At 31.6% G+C, this 21,644-nt stretch overlaps 5 protein-coding genes across 5 annotated transcripts; 3 read left to right on the plus strand and 2 right to left on the minus strand.

The window, feature by feature from the left end:
- The first annotated feature begins 80 nt into the window (after positions 1 to 80).
- On the plus strand, positions 81 to 1,250 carry LOC110996856 (THAP domain-containing protein 3-like). Its single transcript, XM_022264726.2, has 4 exons — positions 81 to 330; positions 403 to 580; positions 657 to 767; positions 845 to 1,250. The coding sequence occupies exons 1-4, from the start codon at positions 254 to 256 to the stop codon at positions 1,142 to 1,144; spliced, it is 666 nt and encodes a 221-aa protein (XP_022120418.2). The 5' UTR covers positions 81 to 253; the 3' UTR covers positions 1,145 to 1,250.
- LOC110996854 (FGGY carbohydrate kinase domain-containing protein) lies at positions 1,243 to 3,357 on the minus strand. The gene is made up of 4 exons (XM_022264724.2): positions 2,976 to 3,357; positions 2,024 to 2,889; positions 1,733 to 1,955; positions 1,243 to 1,661 (listed from the first exon to the last, which is right to left on the minus strand). Exons 1-4 carry the CDS (start codon positions 3,159 to 3,161, stop codon positions 1,305 to 1,307), a joined length of 1,632 nt encoding a protein of 543 aa, XP_022120416.2. The 5' UTR covers positions 3,162 to 3,357; the 3' UTR covers positions 1,243 to 1,304.
- A 533-nt stretch (positions 3,358 to 3,890) lies between these two features.
- Positions 3,891 to 4,654, plus strand: LOC110996857 (ribonuclease P/MRP protein subunit POP5). The gene is made up of 2 exons (XM_022264727.2): positions 3,891 to 4,049; positions 4,130 to 4,654. The coding sequence occupies exons 1-2, from the start codon at positions 4,030 to 4,032 to the stop codon at positions 4,578 to 4,580; spliced, it is 471 nt and encodes a 156-aa protein (XP_022120419.2). The 5' UTR covers positions 3,891 to 4,029; the 3' UTR covers positions 4,581 to 4,654.
- Positions 4,575 to 6,452, minus strand: LOC110996855 (caspase-8). Its single transcript, XM_022264725.2, has one exon. The coding sequence runs from the start codon at positions 6,240 to 6,242 to the stop codon at positions 4,671 to 4,673; it is 1,572 nt and encodes a 523-aa protein (XP_022120417.2). The 5' UTR covers positions 6,243 to 6,452; the 3' UTR covers positions 4,575 to 4,670.
- Positions 6,453 to 6,589: 137 nt separating this feature from the next.
- LOC110996882 (mitochondrial translation release factor in rescue) lies at positions 6,590 to 7,834 on the plus strand. Its single transcript, XM_045629966.1, has 4 exons — positions 6,590 to 6,719; positions 6,794 to 6,882; positions 7,064 to 7,308; positions 7,499 to 7,834. Exons 3-4 carry the CDS (start codon positions 7,104 to 7,106, stop codon positions 7,717 to 7,719), a joined length of 426 nt encoding a protein of 141 aa, XP_045485922.1. The 5' UTR covers positions 6,590 to 6,719; positions 6,794 to 6,882; positions 7,064 to 7,103; the 3' UTR covers positions 7,720 to 7,834.
- Positions 7,835 to 21,644: the final 13,810 nt, after the last annotated feature.

The raw sequence follows: 21,644 nt of genomic DNA on the forward strand, positions 1-21,644 counted from the left end.
AGTGATGAGGTGACTGGCAACCCTGCTGCTATCTGTCATTCCCCATATGAAATAAGAACTGTCAACTTATGAAAAATCAAAAAGCGGAAATTCAGTCAAATGTCAATCTCCGACCATAAAATCCATTTAAAAAATAATTTATTTAATTTTATTTGGGTGTGAAATTGTGGTGTTATAGCATCGCAATTAAATATGAAGTTAAAAATAATTTTGTTAAACGGGTTACTAGTAGTGTTTGTAGGCCTCGTATAAAATGCCGAAGTGTGCGTTCAATGAGTGTAGAAATGTAACATCCCGATTTAAAAAGAGTGATGGAATATCCTACTTTCGGTAGATTTATCAAATTTAAATTTCTTTGTCAAGTTCTAAGCCTGATTACTGTTTGATGTTATTGATTTACAGGTTTCCTCGTAATCCAATTCAATGTGCAAAATGGGCACTAATAGTTGGCCGGCAGAGAAATCAGCAGAACTTTAAACCAAATAGATCAAGTGTTGTTTGTTCAGAGCACTTCCGCGAAAGTGATTTATATGTCACTGATAAGGGCATAAAACGCATTCTTAAAACTGCTGTTCCCAAGGCAAGGAATTTAATATATAATTGTTCACAAAGTCTTTGCTAACATCTATGTTATTATATACTGTTCATTATTACAGATTGATCTTACTGAAGATGATGAAGAATCTACTATATCTGAAGAAATAACTGACAGTTTGCTTCTTGATATAGACTTCTCTGATCTCATTGATACTACTAATGAAATCATAGTAAGTTATAACTCTATATTTGAAGCCATTGAGTGTAGAAATCTGACTAATGAGTGCAAATTGCATTTTTCTTTCAGAATAACATTCCAGATGATATTTTTAAGTCTGCTTTTGAAAACAAAGATGAACCATCTAAAAAAGATATAACTTCTAGGCCAGCGGACCCCACAGATATGATTTATTTCCAAGGAGAACTAGACAAACGGCGTAAAAGAATTATTGAAAAAGAAAAAGTTGTAAAGAAAAGAAATTATAAAAATGCTAAAAAAGCTTCCTTATTTAAAACCACCTTAAAGAAGTTGAAGAAAAAACTACGTATGAATGCCAGACTACGCTCAAAGCCTGTTAAGTCCATCTCAAATTTAACTAAGGAATAACTTTACTGTAATGTACCATTTAATTTAATCTAGTCATGAAAAGCTCACTAATTATACTATTAATTAGAACTATATGTACATATAAATAAGACTCAATGTAACAAGATATTATGAATTTTATTCCTACCAACATTATAGCAATTATAATTAATGTTACACCTTAGTTCATTATGTTTCTATACTTTATCTGATCTTGAAACAGTTGAATAAAAACTTTAAACTTCTTGTCATGAAATGATTTTATACTTAAACTAGGTTGTATGACATGAGATTTACCACCCATATTCTGAATTGCTGTTTGAATGTTATTAAAATATTGGGATGCACATGCACCTAATATAGCAGAGCCAACTAAAACTGACTCTTTTTCAAGCGGCTTCAAAATAGGTAATCCAACTGCGTCAGCTTGTATTTGAATGAACAGAGGATCTTTAGCTAAACCTCCACAAATTAATAGTGATTTAAATGGTTCATATCCAGCCAGCATTAGTGCTTCAATAATATGTCTTGTTCCATACTGAAAAAGAGATGAGATTTATAATTTTTGCTAATAAATCATTTTACACTTTCTATTAGAAAACATCTTACAGAAAGAGCTTGCAGAGTAGCTAGATAGAGGAGTGCTAAATTTTCTTCACTATTATCAATTTTCAGACCCACAATTGTTCCAGCTAAGGTGGGATCTGCTAGTGGAGATCGATTTCCGTGAAAATCGGGCCACATGTGGAAATCTCTGGTTAGTAAACTTACATCTTGATAGCCTTTGCCTTTTGCCATTTTACTAAGCACCTGTCTTAAATGGTTCCGAAGACTAAAACAAGAGATAAAAAATCAAATTAACTGAAAAAAATAAAAAAACATAACTGTAAAAATACTTACTTTCCAGTAGAATATGTTTTCAATAATTCAATTCCAGCAGGATGGCTTGATATTACATGATCTATGAGCATTCCAGAGGCACTTTGTCCTGCCTCATTTAACCACATGTTAGGCACCATCGCACTGAAATATGGTCCCCATATTCCATTTACCATTATGGGATTTTTATTTACTGCCATATGACATGTAGAGGTACCACAAATTAAACTAAGACGACTTGACATTTTACTATCAATGTTTTCTCCCACAGTTCCAATCATTCCTAATCCACCAGCATGGGCATCTATAATAGATGTTGCCACTGGTGTATTTACTAGCAATCCCAAGGCTGTTGCAACATTAGGTAACAAGCCCCCACAAAATTCACCTGGCATTAAAACTTTCTTGCCAATTTTAACAAAGTCATTTTCCACTAAATCACCAAGCCCTACCTCATTTAAAAAATTGGCATTCCAGCCATGTTCACCACTTGATAAACATTCATAGTTCCATTTACACACCAATGAACATAATGACCGTGTCTGTGAACCAGTTGCTTTCCAAGTAAGAAAATCGGGTAAATCAAAGAAATATCCACATTTTGACCACACTTGAGGTAAATGTTTCTTCATCCAGAGTAGTTTAGGTATTTCCATTTCTAAGCTTACTTTACCTCCCACATATTTGAGTATTTCATGTCCAGTTTTATTTATTAAATTTGCTTCTTCATGTGCCCTGTGATCCATCCACATAATTATATTTTGGTCATTATTACCTGTTTCACTTATACTTATAGAGTTACCATTACCATCTAGTGCAACTAAAGAACAAGTTGCATCAAATCCTAATCCTTTTATTTGTTGAGGCTTAATACTTGTTAAAATATCCTGGAAAAATTATAAATATAGATAGATTTAAAATAAATGTAATATGCCCAAAAAACTAGTTTTATATATATAATATATATAACTACCTTGATGACATATTCACAGCATTGCCACACATCATCTGATGATTGTTCATAAAAACCAGGTTTATGTTTCCAGGTTTTAAGATTTTTTACAGAACTTCTTATTACACTCCCCTTTTCATCAACAAGGGCTGCACGAACACTTCCAGATCCAACATCTACTCCAATAAAGAATATATCTTGATCCATTCTATCAAAATGTGCTGTTAATTGGTGTTCTTAAATTCAGTTTTCAAGCAAAATATTGTTTCCAATGTGAACAAGTCGTATTAGTAAAACAAAAATTAAAATTAAAATATTCCACCGATATGTACAAAGATAAACTTTAAACTGATGACTTTAATACTAAATGTCATGGCTATACATGTTAGTAAGATAAAATGTAAGTAATAAAGATATAATAATATGTAAGTACATAATCATATGTGCTGTTATACCTATATAAACATTAAATTTTCTATCAAGCTGAACAGATAATGTTTATTGTACTGTAAGAATATAAAAAAATATAGTTTCACAATCAACTAAAAAGATAAAAGTTATTTACCTAACATTGTCTAAATGTAATTAACATGGAACATTGTAATTTATATGAATTAGGAACATAAATTTTAATAAGTACGTTTCATATTTAAAATTTTAAGGTATATCATAATTTGGAAAATGGAATAAATAGTTAATATCAGGTAATTTTATATTATTCAGAAGCAACTGATCTGATAACTTATTTCTTAATTGGACATCGGTAATCGGTTCATGGTAAAAAAAATAATTAATAAATGGTTGAAGTTTGAACTTTGAACAACATCCATATTCCATAGGTTATAAAAAGTTAAATTCTATCTCCATACTTGGGTGTTTTATCTATGTAAGCAAGTTACGTTTTATCGATTCTATGGTTCGTGTACATTTTTAATTTTCAAACTCTGTGTTTGAAGTTTGAACTTCAAATTTCAAAACGTTATAACATAGAGGAATAAAATATACTACGAGTACGATATAATTAACTTCTACTTGATACTTTTTTTTAATTAAACCTTTTTAATACAATTTAACAATGGTTAGATTTAAGAATAGGTAAGGGCATAAGTGTATCATAGAGCACTATAAAGTGGATATATATATTTTACATTCATGTTGCTTTTTTATTATTCTAGATATATTACTATTGAAATAGCATCACCTGAAGTACCTGAAAGACAACCCCTATATTTGAAGCCAACGGCTGTTTACGAAGCTATTTTAGCGAAAATACAACAACTCCATGGAGATTTTGGTGTAGCTGCAGTACGGACCGGATTTCTTACGAAATACTGTAATGAGAATACAAGAATAGCAATAATTAGGTGTAGACATGGTCCACACCAATTTGTTACAAGTAGCCTTCCATTTATTACTAAACTAGGACAGTACGAAGTGACTTTACAAACTCACCATGTAGGAGCAACTCTTAAACATAGTTTTATATTTATTCAGAGATATCATAGAAAATTTTTAGATTCAATGTGGTCAAATCTGCATAGTGATGAAGATAAAAAAGCCCTTGAAATTGCTGTAACTGAGTTTACAAGAGCTGATGTATCTATGATTAAAGACAATCTAATGTAAAATCTTTTATTAAAAAAATTTTTGTTAGTTATAATATAATGTTGGTTATGTAAATATATTTAAATGTTTCATCATACACATGTTTAACTGTTACCTCCGAAGGAATAACTTTTTTCTTAATGTAGATTCAAAGATTGGTACCTGTACTTTTTGTACTCTACTACAAACATCTATTACTGTTTTTGTAACTTTAGTGAAAATATCATGAATGTGGTCATGGTCTGCATTGTTTTTAATAATTACACATAAGAATTGAATAAAGAGGGAGCCTTTACTTTCTTGTCTAAAAGCTTCATATTCAGGTGCAGTAGCCCAGTATATTAAAAAATCTGATTTTCGTAAGAAATGCTCTGATGAGGGCCCATCAGCAACTAAATTCTGAATGAATGGTGATTCATCGTTTACTTGACAAGCTTGTAATATCAATACCTTTGGTTTCCCATATAGCTTGATGGCCAAATCAGAATCCAGCAAACATTGAATATCTTCAACTTTTATTTTCACAGAATCCGCAGCATAAACATGTCCCCTAACACCATGTGATAATACACATAGTACAAAAACACTGTCCTCATTATGAACTTTCTTTCTCAGTACATTTTTTAAACAACTCATAAAATCTTTAGAATTTAAGTTTTTGTAAACTACAACTTCAAAGTTTAATGCTTCCATTGTCTTTTGTAATGCAAGTTGGTCTTTAGTTGATCCATACCTAGTTGTAAGATTAATATAAATGCTGTTAGTGATATTCTCTTTTGATGGATAAAAGTCTTCTTGATTAATTATGCAACATACACCAATACGATTTGAATTAAAAATATCATAAGAATCATCACATTTTTTTTTATCTGTCATTAAATCATCATCAATATCTTCTATTTTTAACTGATTTAAGTGTTCATAGAATTCATCTAGGTCAGTACCTTCACACTTGCCATTAACATGAGATTTGTTTACATCTGAAGCTGTATTCTGTAAAGGATTATTTTTAGACATATCCCTTATAAAAGGATTCTTAGTATTATTGAGCTTACTTTCTAGCTCACTTATATAAATAGAATATGAACTCAAAACTGGAAAATGTTCTAGGATTTGAGTCAGTTTTTGATAATCTACTTTAGTGTGGTTGCATAAGTCATTTCGGTCCAAAATAAACTTTTTGCACATTAATTCTAAGAAAACTAGTTCACAGCTTTCAAAATTGGTAACATCTTGGTCAAATGAAAGTAAAGTTTGTTTAAGAGTGTGTAATGTGTCTGAATTAATACTTTCACATAATCTGTATAAAATCTTTTTAAGTGGATTTATGTGAATGCAAAAGTTTATACTATTTGGAAGGTAGTGTTCTTTTACAGCTGATACATTTAAACCTAGTTTTTTGATCACACTATATTGTCTACATATACACAATGCTTCTAAAAATTCATATTTCCAGGTCGGTCTCATCTGAGCGTGAGAAACCCAATGATAAAGCAAATTCATATTATCATTGACATCTTTTGACACTCTTTGATACACTATTAAACGTTGAAGAGCAGTATCTGGAACATCATATAGAAGAAACACAAGAGATGTCATATCGTAAGGGTCCAAGTCTTCCTGAATTTTTAGGACCACGTCCAAATTTATAGAGTTAATGTTTTGAAGAATTAAGTCTGACATATTCAAAAGGTATAATAGGTACTTCCCTGAACAAGATCAGTAGTATTCAGACTGATAGAATCACTCGCATTGGTATATGAATATTATCGAGATTCGGCACGTAAATTTATGCCATAATTTCTACAAAGTATCTCTTTAAATCAATTTAGAAATTTAGGATCTGATATCTGATTCTTTTAAAATTTAAAACATTACATTGATTAGTGGTACTTGACCACAGATTTCAGAAGTAAATTAATTACCTATTAGTTAATATTTAATACTGACTTGAAATACCTAGGCATATTTGACATTTTTATGTCAGTTGTCACTCCGCACTCCTATTATTTTTATAATTTTCTATATTAAGCATTGCGCGTCAAATGAGATTGACCTTTTATTAACCAAAGTTTATATATATTTAGAATTTTTTTTGCTAAAGTTTTTATTCATATTACATGTGGTAATATAAAGCTATTCACTTAAAAGTATTAGAATGTCTGTAACTAGAACAGAAGTTTTAAAATTATACAAAAACTTATTGTCCTATTCGAAGACTTTATCATTTACAGACATTGCATACTACAGGAGAAGGATTAATCACGAATTTCTAAAAAATAAAACACTCACTAAACCTGAAGACATCCGCTACGCATTCAAGGTATTGTTATAATGTTGCTTTCTAACAATTAATAGAAACTGAAGGAGACGGGTATCTATTCGACGTGTATTATTTTACATACCTCTGCATAAAATTTAATTGTTGAGGTTGAAAGTGACAGAAAATTTAAACATTATATGCTCCAGATTTTTTTAGTAACTGAACAATATTTCATTTTCAGAAAGGACAAGCACTTTTACAAAGAGGCTCTATTGTTTAGAATGTTTCCAAGACTGTTCTTCAATTTTACTAAACAAAAATTACCAGGGCTGGTGTGCTGTGCATCAAAACATACATTAGACTTTTCAAAAGTACCTAAAATTCATGAACATGAGTTATCTGAACAATTTGTTAGAGGAAGTGGTCCAGGAGGCTCGGCTGTCAATAAAAATGCTAATTGTGTTGTCTTGACTCATATTCCCTCAGGTTTGTTGAAACTGTTTTTAATTTTATTTATCTTGTTCATCCATCAATATTGCATATGACTCAAAAATGTCATACCTAGACTGCTATCTTGTTTGCATACTTCTAAAAATATTACTTTATTATAATGACATAAGATATTAGATATATATTAACATAAAATGTTTTTCCTGAGCTTCTTATGCTTTTTAAGGTGTCACAGTTAAATGTCACCTCAGTAGATGTCAGGATGAAAACAGAAAACTTGCCCGAGAAATGCTTATAAAAAAACTAGATGATACTGTAAATGGGGAGGACAGTATAAGCTCTCAAAAAAAGCTACTACGGGAAAATAAATTTAAAAAATCAGAGTATAAAAGAAAGAAAAAAGCTAAGCTGAAAGAAGAATGGAAGAAAAGGGAGGGTTTACTGTAATATTAATAGATATGTAAATTTTAAATAACATAGTTTGTATATAGGTAACAATTATCAAAATGAATACTTTGTTTGGTTTTATTACTTTAACAAATGAAGAATTATGTCCTTGGAATGTTTTTGTTTTAAACTCTTATCAATTTACCCGTTTCCCTGTTTGAACCCTGGGCCACAATGCACAAACTGTGTGGGCTATAATTAAAAAAGAAAAAAAAAAACAACCCACCAATTAAGGTTTATAAAAAGTTTATCTTGCAGGTCCTGTGCCTGTACTCTACACTCAATAGTTATAAATCCAATAACTTACTATATATATTTCAAAATTGAATACTGATGAGCATGGGTTTTTTTTTAATAATTAATGACAAAGAAATTATAAAAAAATATTATTGTAAAAAAAGCACCATCAGTGCTTCGGCTTTAATTGTTAGCAGTAGCTAACTTTACACATATTGGTGTTTCATTATTAGAATTTGGTTTGGGTTCTACAACTCACAATAGGTTCTTGATAAGAGATAATATGTTCTATACCTAGAATGTGATTAAGATTTTTTCAAAGTAAGTGAATTGCATGTATCTGAATTCATTAACACCATACATTCAAACATTTAAGTTTTCATTTGGTATATACCAATCACCCATCCTGGGGTTTGAGGGAAAATCACCTATCGCTAGGTGTGACCCACTTACACTAAACGAAATTTGTATTGGAATGACATTACCTCGTGCTTTATTTGATGTAGCTCATACAAGAAGGTACAAATGCGGTTTCGATACTGCTTACTGATTCCATCCATCCTTACTGTGTTTAGCGACATCTTTGTTTATTTAACGACATCTGTGTTGCATGACTTGACAATTTGGAGTTGATAATATAGATAGCACACTTACAGATATATAAACGTTCGTTATTTAGCAAATTTCATTTACATACTGTATAATATCCTCAGAACTGGCATGCTTTTGAACCCTTTTAAAATTTTTTTTTACGTCACTCAATGGCTGTGTTTATATAAGATGTCTATTATTAGTTATTATATTTCAGTTGTATATAAAAGAGTACTGATGCCTACTCTCCACAGCTACTTTGGCATTTTACCTGGATCCTGATATTCAGATCAAAGGAAAATGCCCGAACCTTCTGGAAGAAGCGAGGTCAAGCCCCGCGACATGGTGCCCGAACAGGAGTTAAAATGTAATGAAGGTGGCTCTATTTTTCAAGGGCCGTGTATAGCTTAGTTTATCAATGTATAAAACTACATATTTAGCAAATAAAAGAAATGAACAATAAATACAAAAATGTATACATATAAGTAAAAAAAAACAATTGCTTGGGCACTAATGTGATTATCACAGAGAGCTTAACCGACTGTAAAATTGTTCAGAACCTTTTATACAGAACACAGCTTTGTTCCACAAAAATACAGCTGATTGCAATAACGCTGAGTGTCTATAGACCTCGTGTTTCTAATGCATGAAATGTATGTCTAGTCGTTTTTTTTTAAATAATCTATAAGTATTTTAGTCATGCATTTCACTCATAATTATAAATATTCGATATTTAAATGAGCACTCGCGATAAAACTAAGACTGGAACATAAGAAAATGTATCCGCTATTAATATATATAAAATTACTATTGAGAAAAATAAAATTGCAACAATTAATTTATGTATATGTTTCGAAAATGTGCTTCTTGAACAATGCTAGAAACGAAGGAACTTTAGCTAGACACTGTGTCTGGGAAGAAAACAGAAGGTAGGCATTTCGACAAAGTATTAAGCGACATCGTAAAATATATACGTCTGTGGCAAATAATAGTATAAAAATATTACAGTGGTGGTGGTGTTTCACCTTTACCACCATAAATAAATTTATTTTACAGATACGTTTTGTTTACACACGTGTTTTTAATCGCTGTATATAGTTATTATTATTTTTTTAATATTGTCTAGGTTACACGCTTATTAATGCTATAGTCATTTACAGCTTGTATCCAGGCTAGTAACAAATAATGATAATTAATCATAGCTTGCGTAACGCGAGCGTTGCTGCAAAGTGGCCGACATTGCCATCCTTGACCTATATATTGGATTCTCTTTGTGCCCCGCTAGTTCGTTAATGGTCGTGACTCCGTAGAGCTTTTCAGGAACGTAATTTCATACGTGACACCTTTATACCACACATCTAACTAGCAAGTGTAAACAAGACTTTCCCAAGTTATTGCCCAAAGGCGCAACTTGGACGCTTTAAATTAACAAAGTTACTTTTTGAGGCCAGGTAAGATCCTATCTTATTTAAAATATTTCAAACAAAGTTAATGAAATAATCAAAGTTTTTGGAAGATTGCGGTTCAATATTGTTAATTATATTATTTGCGTATGGGCTTCTAGTAACTATTATTTAATCATAAGGTAAAGAAAAAAATAAAAGTGGATTAGTAATCTACGTGTCTCCACAGACTCTGCGTCTGCGTTAAAATAATATTTAATGTTTAAATACATATTTCAATATCTAAGAACAAGGAAAACTAGATCTCCACTGTTTATAACATGATTTCTATTTTTTCTAATTTGCTTTATTCTTAAAGCTGGTGAGCCGTTTAAGTGTATGATTTGCTCGTATTTCGAATTCATAGAAATTAAAGTTCATATCAATACAAAACAATTTTATTAATAAGGTCGTACGTTGCTGTGTTTCTAAGCTTCATGGGTTTAAATATGTAAATAATACTAAGTCAATTGCTTGTGGCAGACACGGGGTCTGGGGTAAATGGTCAATACCATTTAGATAACAATGAAAATCCATAAGACATACATCCAGGTCTCACAGGAGGTTCAGGTCATCCAGGTCTCTCGCATTATCACAGAAGAAAGATGTAAAAATGTTAAAAAAGCGTTACTCTTGCTTGCTTGTATTATTGTATACTAATTATTAGCACTGAATAAAAAAGCAGACATTTTACTTGCTGACTTTAATCATTGCGGTTCATTAAAGTATCTGAGGAAAACTATGACCGTGATTAATAGTAGTATGACTATTTCTATTTTGTTATCAAACTTTTATTGATCTGAGAACATAATATGAGTTCCGTTCCGAAGAAATCATGTAAAAGTAAAAAAACTTAAATAAATAACATTCAAAATGGTCTGCTTTGACAATATCAGTGGCCGTGGGGTGTCTGCCTCAGTCAGCAACAGACAAAGAGGTAGATACAAGCAAATGACAGAGCACACTTTTATTTGTCGACACTTTTGTAGCGCTCTTAATAGGAAACGCAGCGCTGTAAGGCAAACTATTTTCCTGCGGTCGTTCGCGGGTATTTAAAGAAACAATGCAGGTCTGCCGAGCGTGCATATCATATATCGTTACATTATAAAAAAAAAACAAAAATTCTGATTCTGTCCTAGAGAAGGCACAGCCTTTTAAATTTTCTTTTATTAATTTCCTTTTTTTTTAATTTTGAAGGGGGCTGTCAATTGACAACGCAGCGCTACCATGGTGGGAGACGTAGTGTTTAATATTCATTATAAGTAATATATAAAGACAACTCTTCTCAAACTATATCACTTTTAAATTCTAAAAACCTATAATTTATTAGGTACTCATAACAATTACAGCTGTTCTGAATAATTTTGTCGAAGTAAGAAATGAGTTTGTTTATTTTCTTTTAACAAACTTGGAGGAGTTCAGAACTGTTTATTATCTTGGGGTTTCAAGCAGCAGTTTTGATATAAACGAAAGATTGACCTTACGTCAAAGTTTTGAGGCTACCTGAAGGAAATTTCTTAATATTCGTTAAGGGAATTAAGTTTTTGAAGCGAGGGAAAAGGAAGTTATAATATCAATTAAATTAAGGTTTGAAGGGAACAATTATTTACATAATTTTTAGATGTCTCGTAAATATGGTTAAGTCTGATGGTTCAATTCCAGTGGTAAAAAAATACATCTGCGTAAGATATTTGTAGGCAAAATCGCTGTTAAATCGTGTTTTCAAGAACCCTACGATTTTATAAATATATATTTCAACTCTAATGACATTCTAATTCATGGTTGATGGTAGAGATGTAAAAGTTGTGACCCGCAAGTAAGTTGCAAGCGGAAACGGAAGTGTCGCGCTTCGTACAACTTGACACTAATGTTAAACTGTCAAAGTGTAAATAAAAACGACGGATAACAATTACTGCATATTAAAAAATTTAATATGCTAATTGTGAAAAGTGAATTTTTAAAATAATTTCTTTTTCAAAATTCACGATGACGTTTCATATTGTTATTATATACATATTATCAATTTAAGATATATATATGTGTTTCTATACATTCGAGTTATGCCGTATAAGATTATACACAATATTTATCTGATTTGTATCATAAAAAGTTATCATTAGTTTCACTAACAAATTATCAAAAAGTATCAAAACATTAATAGCATCAGTGGCGTAAAAAGGGAGGGGGGCGGCGGGGTCGCACCGGGTGTCACTTTTTTGGGGTGACACCCACCCGGTCTTTCAACTTTAAGAACATTGTACAAACAAAAAAAAATCACTAGCATAACAATTTATTTTTCAGGGATCCTCCACTAGCACTAGGTGAGCTCTATGTAGAATTCGGGGAATCTCGCACGAGAGCCTGACTCTGTCGTTGGGGATTCCCCGTCCCATACTCGCAATCTTCTAATAAATGATCCATATCCTTTATAAAATTTATTGCTTTTCACTTTCGATCGGGTGACACCACCAACTTCCGCACCGGAAGCCACCCAAGGTAGCTACGCCACTGAATAGCATGACTATATAAAATTTTTATAAACGATACAAAAATGGTTCAATTTATTTCATTATTAAATTGAACCATTGAGAATAAATTCAGCGATAAATGCATAATAAATGTGATTTATTAAAAATTTAAAGCTTTCATACAGCCGTAAAAGCGACGCAAAATGAAATGTAGAAGTCAGTATATTCACTCGAATGAGATGCCATAAAGTTTAATGTATCGGAAAGTCTAGGTTAAGGTGTACTCGACTGCTCTAGATAATCTGCTTTAAGAACACTTCGTATAAGTCAAGCATTGTCTCGTATATGACATCACAGGTTTTCTAGTATCGCGTTATTACGTACGTTTATATACAATCATAGAAAGTCACTATTTAAGTTTATTTTCATTTGAATAATATCCAAGAAAATGTCAAAGCATGGCCAACTAGTTTTAACAGTACATTTATTAAAATTATTGTAAGCTATATGTGATTATTGTTTGCGATAAATCGGTGTCAGTCAAAGATGGATGACAATTGTCGCTTTTGATTTACGCATACATACATGACATACGAACCGGAAATGGTAGGTGATGTTCCGGCGTAAAGGCGCCGTTAATAGTAGTACAGTATAGTTATTTAGTATAATTGTGCTACCAGAATTGTTGCAATACTCAAAGTCTGGTTTTTCAATCATTAGGTACATTATTATGTTTGACATTACGTCTTTTCTTATTTTTTCTGTCGTGTTAATAACTACCAATTATGCCATTGATAAGCAAGTTGTTCTTGCAGTTAAAACTGAAGAGCGTCATTCTGAACACTCTAATCAGTAATCTAAAATCAAATCTAATCTCGCGGTTAACCGACTACAGAAAACGTGTATTTTCAATTCGCAGTAATCTTCATCAATAAAACAGAAAAATCTAGCAATATTCAACACTGTACTGTAGCTGTTTTATCCTTTTTCTATAACAGTCCTACTGTTTTTAAGTCCCTGTGGAGTCGCTGTTTATTTGTTTTTACGGGATTTCAATGTTTTCATGCCCAGAGTGCTTCAGTTTTATGCTTTCGCTTTAACCCATAAAAGGTTTTGAATTATTCCGAACACCGGTTTTGTTTTACGTTAGAATTCGATTTCTGACTTTAGTGGAGTTTTTCCTATTATTACTGTTATTTTAATGGGACAGGAGGAAAACGCAAGCGGGAACTTAAAATTAATTTTACCGCCATCCACCAAGGCAAGGAGATTTGTAAGTGTGTTGTTTGGCTTTAATGTGACCTGCGACTTTTCTAGAAGATCTCTTACTCGTAACGGTTCCAAAATACCCTGAATGCGCTCTAACATGAAAGGCCAGAAGTCTAGGTCTAACAGGTTTCTCGTTCTGTCTTAAAATCTGTTCTGTCTGCAATAAAATAAAATTGCGACTATAATTAAAGATCTAAGCTATCCTATCTCTTAAGTTGAACCAGACTGCTCACAGTGTGCCAATTTAATTTAAAATCGGTTAAGTAATTTAGGAGTCCATCGCGGACAAACAACGTGACAGGAGATTTATACAATATATTAAAATTAGACAATATATTTTAATTATGCGTATGGACATATCCCTAAAGCATTGAATGAATAATAGTACATATCTATTAAATACAGCCTTCACATTTACGTTGTTAAAGGTTACAGAGTTTCTATTCAACCTTACTGAAGGGTTTTTTACGGTTATGAATGTTACTATAGGAATAGGCTTTTGACTGAAAGACGTCTGTAACTCCAACTCCTTCACTTCGTTATCCAATTCTTTTGATTTCGTTCCTATAAATAAAGAATAGTAATAAGAATATAAATGAGAGTTTTCGTAGCGAGATATATTACAATTGATTTTTAAACTCAATATATCCAGTTCTTAACCCCATGGGAGGTGAGACGTGAAAAAAAAAATTGCGTGACTCATCAACCAAAGACAATAATTTTCTACTTGTATAAATAGAATGTGTTTGTACTAACAAAAATAGATATTACTATATTATACATAATATTTCATCACATTACGATACAGTTTAAGTATAGAATGCGAAAGTCTTTGGACTAAATAATGTCTGTATTGTATTTGCTATAAAAAAACTATCAAGCTGAAGCAGCACCCATTCCCACTTACTATTATATTCGAATAGCTTGAAATGTCTTCTTGATCACATTTTTTTAGAAATAACATATTTTATATTCAAAGGCGGATCCGTGCCCCCATGAGCTGGTTCCATTGAACGCTGGTTGATTTTATTTCAATATATTGTCACCATCTAGAATTCAATTAATTTAATAAAATATTTTTACTTATTAAACTTTGTTTAATGAAACGTATAAGTTCTTGACTTGACCACGACTATGTGACCCCCTCCTGGCGCCAAAGCTCTAGTTCATATTATTTAATTAAAAGCTTATAAAAATACTTAGTGATTATAAGGAGTATCTTATCAGATTATCGCGCCCTTTCTTTGGACGTGACATTAGAGACGTTTGTTTATTTTCCCAAGTGTAACATGAATAAATAAAAATATAAATAAAATATTTGATTTGTAAAAAAAAATTATTTCCAACTTCGAATTTGTTACCTTTAGTAGTCGCTTGGGCCGTGGAGATCAATTGCACAGGCGCTAATTAATGAGTTAAGTTTACGCCTGGTACTCGTTGATAGTACTGGTGAACCCAGAGCCGGTGAATATCTCGCTCAACGAGTAAGTATCGCAATACAGCGAGGAAATGCTGCCAGCATTAAAGGTGTCTACCTTGCCACAGACACCAAACTTTTTAAATTTGCATTAATTTTCTTTTTATTGACTGGAAATATCATCAAATAATTTGTGTAAACTTTGACCAACCTAAATCCGGAGTTTAAACTTGGGATCCATACTGATCTATGTGAATTTCTAGACTTCTACTCATTTCTTTACATCCAATGATATTTCGACATTATATCTGTTTATTATACAATTACATATCAACTTCTATTATAATTCATAATATGTATGTGTGTAATTTGTAGGCGCGGTTAAGCAATGTGCCAGCGCTCGTAATGGCAGCTTACAGACTATAATTAAACAAGGCTATAACTTAAGTGTCGTCGACCTTACCGAGGCTAGATTTTTATTATTCTAAGAAATGTTCATACGTAAATTAAGGTATATGGACAAAAGTTAATTGAAATTTCCAAAAAAAAAATTAAACTGAAATAAAATAGTTTGTAAACAAAGCAAAAAATTTGCCCACAAGTGGAATGCGATGTATTAATGGTATGAAAAATGTAAAGTTGTAAAACAAGTGTATGTACAATGTACATGATTTATGTGGGCATTTCTTCGAGTTGAGTTTTTCCCAGATACATAGATAATTTACAAAGAGAATTGTTGAAAACCCTCGCGCATTACTGAGATTAGTTCATGAATGATGGATTTAAAATGAGTCAAGTTTATTAAACTATTTTCTTTGAGCAAAGTTTGTAGCATCTCGTTACTGACAAAAAATAAGTGTTTAACTTTTCTTATATATATCTTAAGAAATACATTTATTTTTTCAAATCACCTTTGAGCCATGCACTTATTTATAAACTTAAAACAATGATGCATATATTATAGTAGCATGATGAATGAAATGATGAAGAAAAATGCAAACAAAAAAAAGAAAAATGCCCATGGGCGGCGGTATAGCTTAACATCAGGTGAGCCTCCTGCCCGTATGTCCCTTGTTCTATAAAAAAAAGCATTGTTCAAATCCAACCAATCAATTTACCTCCAGAAGGCACGTACTTTACCGGCCTTTTCAGCATTTGTCTGTTCTAAATATATTTAAAAAGACTATAGTATCTTTGGGATTAGTTTGTAGCGACACCTACAATCTACGATTACAGTGAGACAGTGATCTCTTTATCTCTGAATCGCTTCGAGTCTAGGGATTTTCGGGCCCGTCATCAATGGTTCATCTAATCAAGGGTCTCTTTAGGTTGAAATAACGGTGCATCTACCTTACTCTGCACTGCACTACAGTTATAGTCTGCATAGTGGTGGGAGCAACAATTAATAAACACTAAATTGAAAGACAATTAATGCTGAAATAATAGAATTGAAGATGTGAAAATGAATCTGGCTTATATCTATTGAAGGAATCTTTCTATACGTTTATAAATATGGGCAATGGAGGCAAATTTTCTTGTGTATAACATGAATTAAACACTATAGAAACGTGCTTAAACGCCTGTAATTCCGAAATGGCCTGCAATTTGTGGGCCCGACATTTATGCTAAGCCCTCGGATTATTGAGGATTTCGAAAGGATACTTTGTATACTTGTATAATTTGTATACTTAGATTACAAGCATGCATATTAAACATTGTTTAGAAGTTAATCTTAAAAAGATAATAACCACCGTAATAAAATGAACTTCGTATAAAACTGTGTTATTCGTTAAAAATAACACAGTTTTAGTAATACATATTGAATATTCATCATAGGGAATTTCTGTAAATAAAGTAATAAACGAATAATACTAGAATATAAATGTTTAAAACTAGAAAAATGTGCAACAATAAATTTAATGTAAACTATGAATGTAAGTTACAATTTATTAATTCATACGAGTTTGCCAACGCTCGGCACATTGATACATTGGAAGAAGAAAAATAGAATTCAATTTTTTAGCTGACAAGCAATTACAGGCAAATATATGTATATGCAAAGTGATATTGAAGAAAATAAAACTATTGAATTATAAAAACTATTCAAAAATCGATTTCAAAGTGGGGGGAGTTGTGGGGGATCAGTCAACCTGATTGTTAAGTATTTTAAATGCAAAAACGATATATGTATTAACTAACATTTAAAGTATGTGTAATATAATGCCGTATATTTATTACGTTTCTTATTTATATAAACATGTAAGTATCGTATCGACTTCCTCTTGAGGCTTTTATTCTTAACGCAAAGGCTTAACAGGTATTAGTGAAATAAAACTCAACGATTTTCTCTCGGAAAATATTTCGGCAATATAGTTATACTTTGCAAGAAATATTGGCGATGTTGTATGCAAAATTACGACTTAGTATATATATACTTATTAAGACAGCCTTAAGTAAATATATTTTTACTGCCAATGTCCTGGCCATGGCTTGTTTAGTCCTCATGTCCACGATTAAATATCCTTAAAAAATATTTGCTCGAGTTGATACTACTTCAATATAACCTACTTAAATACATGATTCATATAAAAGATGCATGGAGATTTACGAAACTCTTCAATGTTTATGCAATTACGTTTTATATAATTTTTTTATTGCCCTGATTCAACTCTGAGATCATGTGATCAATTCCGGCTAGACAAATTTAACTTTAATGTTCGCACAACGACTACAACTAAACTGGAAGACTATATGACAAAGAACAATATAAAGTGTGAAAAGTATGTTTTAGATCCAAAAATAGACGTATATTAGACACATCCAAAAGGCCAAAACACGAAATTATTATTGAAACAAATACGTAATTTCAATATTGCTTAGCAATTTGGCAAATTACCACAGGTAACAACGATACTTTTGTGAAGGTACACAAAACTTTATCTAACTTAGAACATCAACCATCGTTATGTAGATTATAATTATTTACAGTAAACGGGTTATCACATCTAGTTTAATACTATGATAGGTACCACATCATCCCCTTAAACTCCTTAATTGATTTCTGAAATGTACATAAGTATCAATAGTTACGGTAACATATAAAGTATGTTTGTAGAGGATGGAACCATACTATTTTATATAGTTAGTAATTTTTAATTTGTATATAAATGTTTTACCCTCAAAGAATAAGGATTCTTACTAAACACAGCTCGTTTCTAGTCCAAGTGAATCTATATTCTTTTTGGTATTTTTGAATAAAATATAATTATATAAAACAGTCATAATCGGTGAATGTTTGTAAGGAGCTGCAATTACAACATGTTCTACATGACCTCTCAAGTAATTAATAGTTAATTAATATTAAAAACAAAGATTTATCCTCTACCAGAAGGAGGCATGGTGAAATAGGAGCACGCACTTACAAGCTCGTGAGAACTACACGTAAATACAAAGTCGAAATAACTAATATCATCGCATACACGAATTCAAGTCCGACCAGTCGCCAAATATAGCACCCGTTTACGAGTATGACGCATGGCCAGCCATCGGCCCCCTCGCCACATATTGGGTAGAGAGACAACCCGATGTATGGACGCCTCTCACTCCTACAGTCGTAGGTTAGATCCCGGCTGTGCACCAATGGATTTTCTTCCTATGTGCGTATTTAATGCGCTAGAACGGTGATGGAAAACCTTGTAAGAAAACCTGCTTGCCTTGTCCCTAAAAAGTCGACGGCTTATGTCAGGTATAGGAGGCTGAACACCTACTTACCTATTAGAAAAATGATTATGAAACAGATCAAGAAATCTATGTCCCAGACCCAAAAAGGTTGTAGCGCCACTCGTTCATTTTAATTATTTATTAGTAATCTACGCATATGCATACGAAATATTGAAACTTACGCAGTATGATTTATAAGCATTTAAAGGGACGGTCTATATATAGTATCCTTAACTATGTTAAACTTAGGCATATAAGAGCGAGTTTCTAATTAGGGTAATGGGTAATTTAAAAGTACTTTACAACTAAATTCAATACAGATTTTCCGATAAATAATGGTACAATGTGAGCTTTCATTGTTGAACAAAGCTAAGCAAAGCTACCGCAGCATTTTTTCATTTTTAAAATGGTTTAAGTATTGTAGATACCTAGTGGTATAATTTTTCAGAACTAGCAGTTGTACTAGAGGTTTTGTTTATTAAAAGTCATACAAATAGATATAAAAGTCTCTTTTTAGACATTGCCAATGAAATTGAAAGTCAAAAAATTATTATCTACTACTAAACATTGTGTTTGTTTAATATCACGGTATCTTTTACATGTTATACATACACAAGAACGTTATATATCGCCGATGTTTTGTACATACGTGAAACGAAACGACAACGAGCAAGGATGGTCATTTCCAATTCAAATTGCGCTTTGTCGCTAGCAACAAACAATGAATTCCTGATGAGACAAAAAACGACGCATGACCTATGTGTTCATTCAGTTATTACGATTACATTCTACTATGCTAAATGCCTTCAACCTACTTGGAAGCTTTCTGGTTTTGCACGTGTCCATAGGCAGCCGATTTTGCCTTCTGTCCCATAAAAAAAATACTTAGATAACATAAAAACAAGTGATAAATACAAGTGATACTACATTCGATAGTCTTAGCTTTAGATTTCTGTATAACTTTTTTTTATCGTTATTGTTAATAGCATAAAAGGTCTTACATAACAAAAATTGGCAGACAAGAAAACACTTTTTTACCGGATTGAAGCTATGTATTACTGTAAACTTATAATTATTTACATAGTTTTAAATTTATCCGACGTTTCGCGTATTTCATTAAAAAAACATACATTTAAACACTTATTTCATAGTCTACTGGCCAAGTGTACAACCATTGCAGTTTGTTGAAGTCCGCGAATCGGAGGAAAAGTATTATGGCTAATTAATGCGATTATTAGTATGCGTAGTATTACTATTTTTATTTTTGTATAATTATTATTTTAAAAAGCTTACCACGCGAGTAAATCCTATAGATATTATGCTTGGCACCTCCCTCAGTATTTCTTACAGGTAATAATAAAAGTTTTTAGATGTAAGTCATAACCCGAAGCCTAAGCCTGCCGGCGGGACATTGAAAAGATCGTAGCAGATACAAGCCTCGAAGGCTGTATTGCGAGAAAACCTTGACCCATATTGGAAGGTTCTACAAATTACCGTTTAAATATTTCACTTGTTGCTTAAATTTCACGGAACGACATCAAATATTAATTCTTTGAACAAATTAAATTATTAAAACGAATGGTTTCACTAATTAAAATATATTGTGAGGTCTAAAGTAGAGATTTATATTAGTGATAATGAAATATAATACAATGGCAAATGTAAGATACTAATATTATTAACAGGAAAAATTTGTATGTTTTAACTACAATAATGTTACCCAAAGTGTAAAAATAATGCCTTAAATTATCTTTCATCGGATGCGCTGCGAAAACTATTAATGATAGAACAGAATGAAATACCCACAATATTAAAGAACAAATCTACAAAAAAATGTTTAAAAAATAAATGCCCACCCGTGCGTCGCTATTTGTAAATATCTTCAAAGTCAAACAAAGAAAGGTACTAAGCACCTAAATTTAATAAATAAAATGATTTTTTTAAAATCAAATAAGTGATACCATGATGATCTTATGGTCCAAATAAACGTATAAACTTTATTTATAATAAATGAGGCTAAGGGACATTCAAGACAAGAGCCAATTCTTAAACTCACTCGCGAGCCCTCTGGTATTGAGAATGTCCATGGGTACTCTTTTCCCAGTTCTATATTTATAATTCTATATATAAAAAAACTTTTATAAATAGACAGAAACCTTAAAATCATTTTCTATTTTTATTTTGTGTTACAAATTGCAAAGTGCAGCCACTATATTTATTGTCAACAAATCCTGAAACCAGAATGGAAACATAACGAGGCTGCCGGCTCTGTATTTTATATTTTAAACTCTCTTAATGGTGTCAACAAATTGGTGTAAAGTTTCTAAAAGCCAGCCAAGGCACGTTTTAATTTTACAATATTCTTGAAAGCCATAATAAATATTGGCTTCTAGAAAGTTCTTAACTTAATAATAAACATTGCAATTTCACAGACCAAAGTAACAATAGGCTTGCGTCAATTGTTAATAGTTTTAGAACAGAGGTTCGTTATTTTCGTCGAATAAGGATGTCTTCAAAAAAGTAAATTTAGAATCATTTAAAACGGTATTTGCGCGAATTACAGTTAATAGCTTAGAACATCTCGATTAAGCATCCCTCTCAAAGATGTAATAAATGAGAACGTAGTACCCGAAAAAAAAATTTTGCTCACCTCATTTCCAAGTTTATTTATTTATTCCACTACATTATTGTACCTTAACATTTACTACTGATTATATAGAACGTCAAAATAATACCCACACCAATTATCCTACATAAAAAACATTAAAAATTATATTTATA

Source organism: Pieris rapae, chromosome 11 (assembly GCF_905147795.1).
Source record: "Pieris rapae chromosome 11, ilPieRapa1.1, whole genome shotgun sequence".
NCBI lineage: Eukaryota > Metazoa > Arthropoda > Insecta > Lepidoptera > Pieridae > Pieris > Pieris rapae.

Excerpts from the sequence above, each read along its gene's own strand:
- LOC110996882 (XM_045629966.1), top strand. The coding sequence starts at position 7,104 with ATGTTTCCAAGACTGTTCTTCAATTTTACTAAACAAAAATTACCAGGG. Across the intron at positions 7,309-7,498 it reads CTTGACTCATATTCCCTCAG|GTGTCACAGTTAAATGTCAC; the intron begins GTTTGTTGAAAC and ends ATGCTTTTTAAG.
- LOC110996857 (XM_022264727.2), top strand. The coding sequence starts at position 4,030 with ATGGTTAGATTTAAGAATAG. Across the intron at positions 4,050-4,129 it reads ATGGTTAGATTTAAGAATAG|ATATATTACTATTGAAATAG; the intron begins GTAAGGGCATAA and ends TTATTATTCTAG.
- LOC110996855 (XM_022264725.2), bottom strand. The coding sequence starts at position 6,242 with ATGTCAGACTTAATTCTTCAAAACATTAACTCTATAAATTTGGACGTG.
- LOC110996856 (XM_022264726.2), top strand. The coding sequence starts at position 254 with ATGCCGAAGTGTGCGTTCAATGAGTGTAGAAATGTAACATCCCGATTT. Across the intron at positions 581-656 it reads TTAAAACTGCTGTTCCCAAG|ATTGATCTTACTGAAGATGA; the intron begins GCAAGGAATTTA and ends TCATTATTACAG. Across the intron at positions 768-844 it reads ATACTACTAATGAAATCATA|AATAACATTCCAGATGATAT; the intron begins GTAAGTTATAAC and ends TTTTTCTTTCAG.
- LOC110996854 (XM_022264724.2), bottom strand. The coding sequence starts at position 3,161 with ATGGATCAAGATATATTCTTTATTGGAGTAGATGTTGGATCTGGAAGT. Across the intron at positions 2,890-2,975 it reads GCTGTGAATATGTCATCAAG|GATATTTTAACAAGTATTAA; the intron begins GTAGTTATATAT and ends TAATTTTTCCAG. Across the intron at positions 1,662-1,732 it reads CTACTCTGCAAGCTCTTTCT|TATGGAACAAGACATATTAT; the intron begins GTAAGATGTTTT and ends TCTCTTTTTCAG.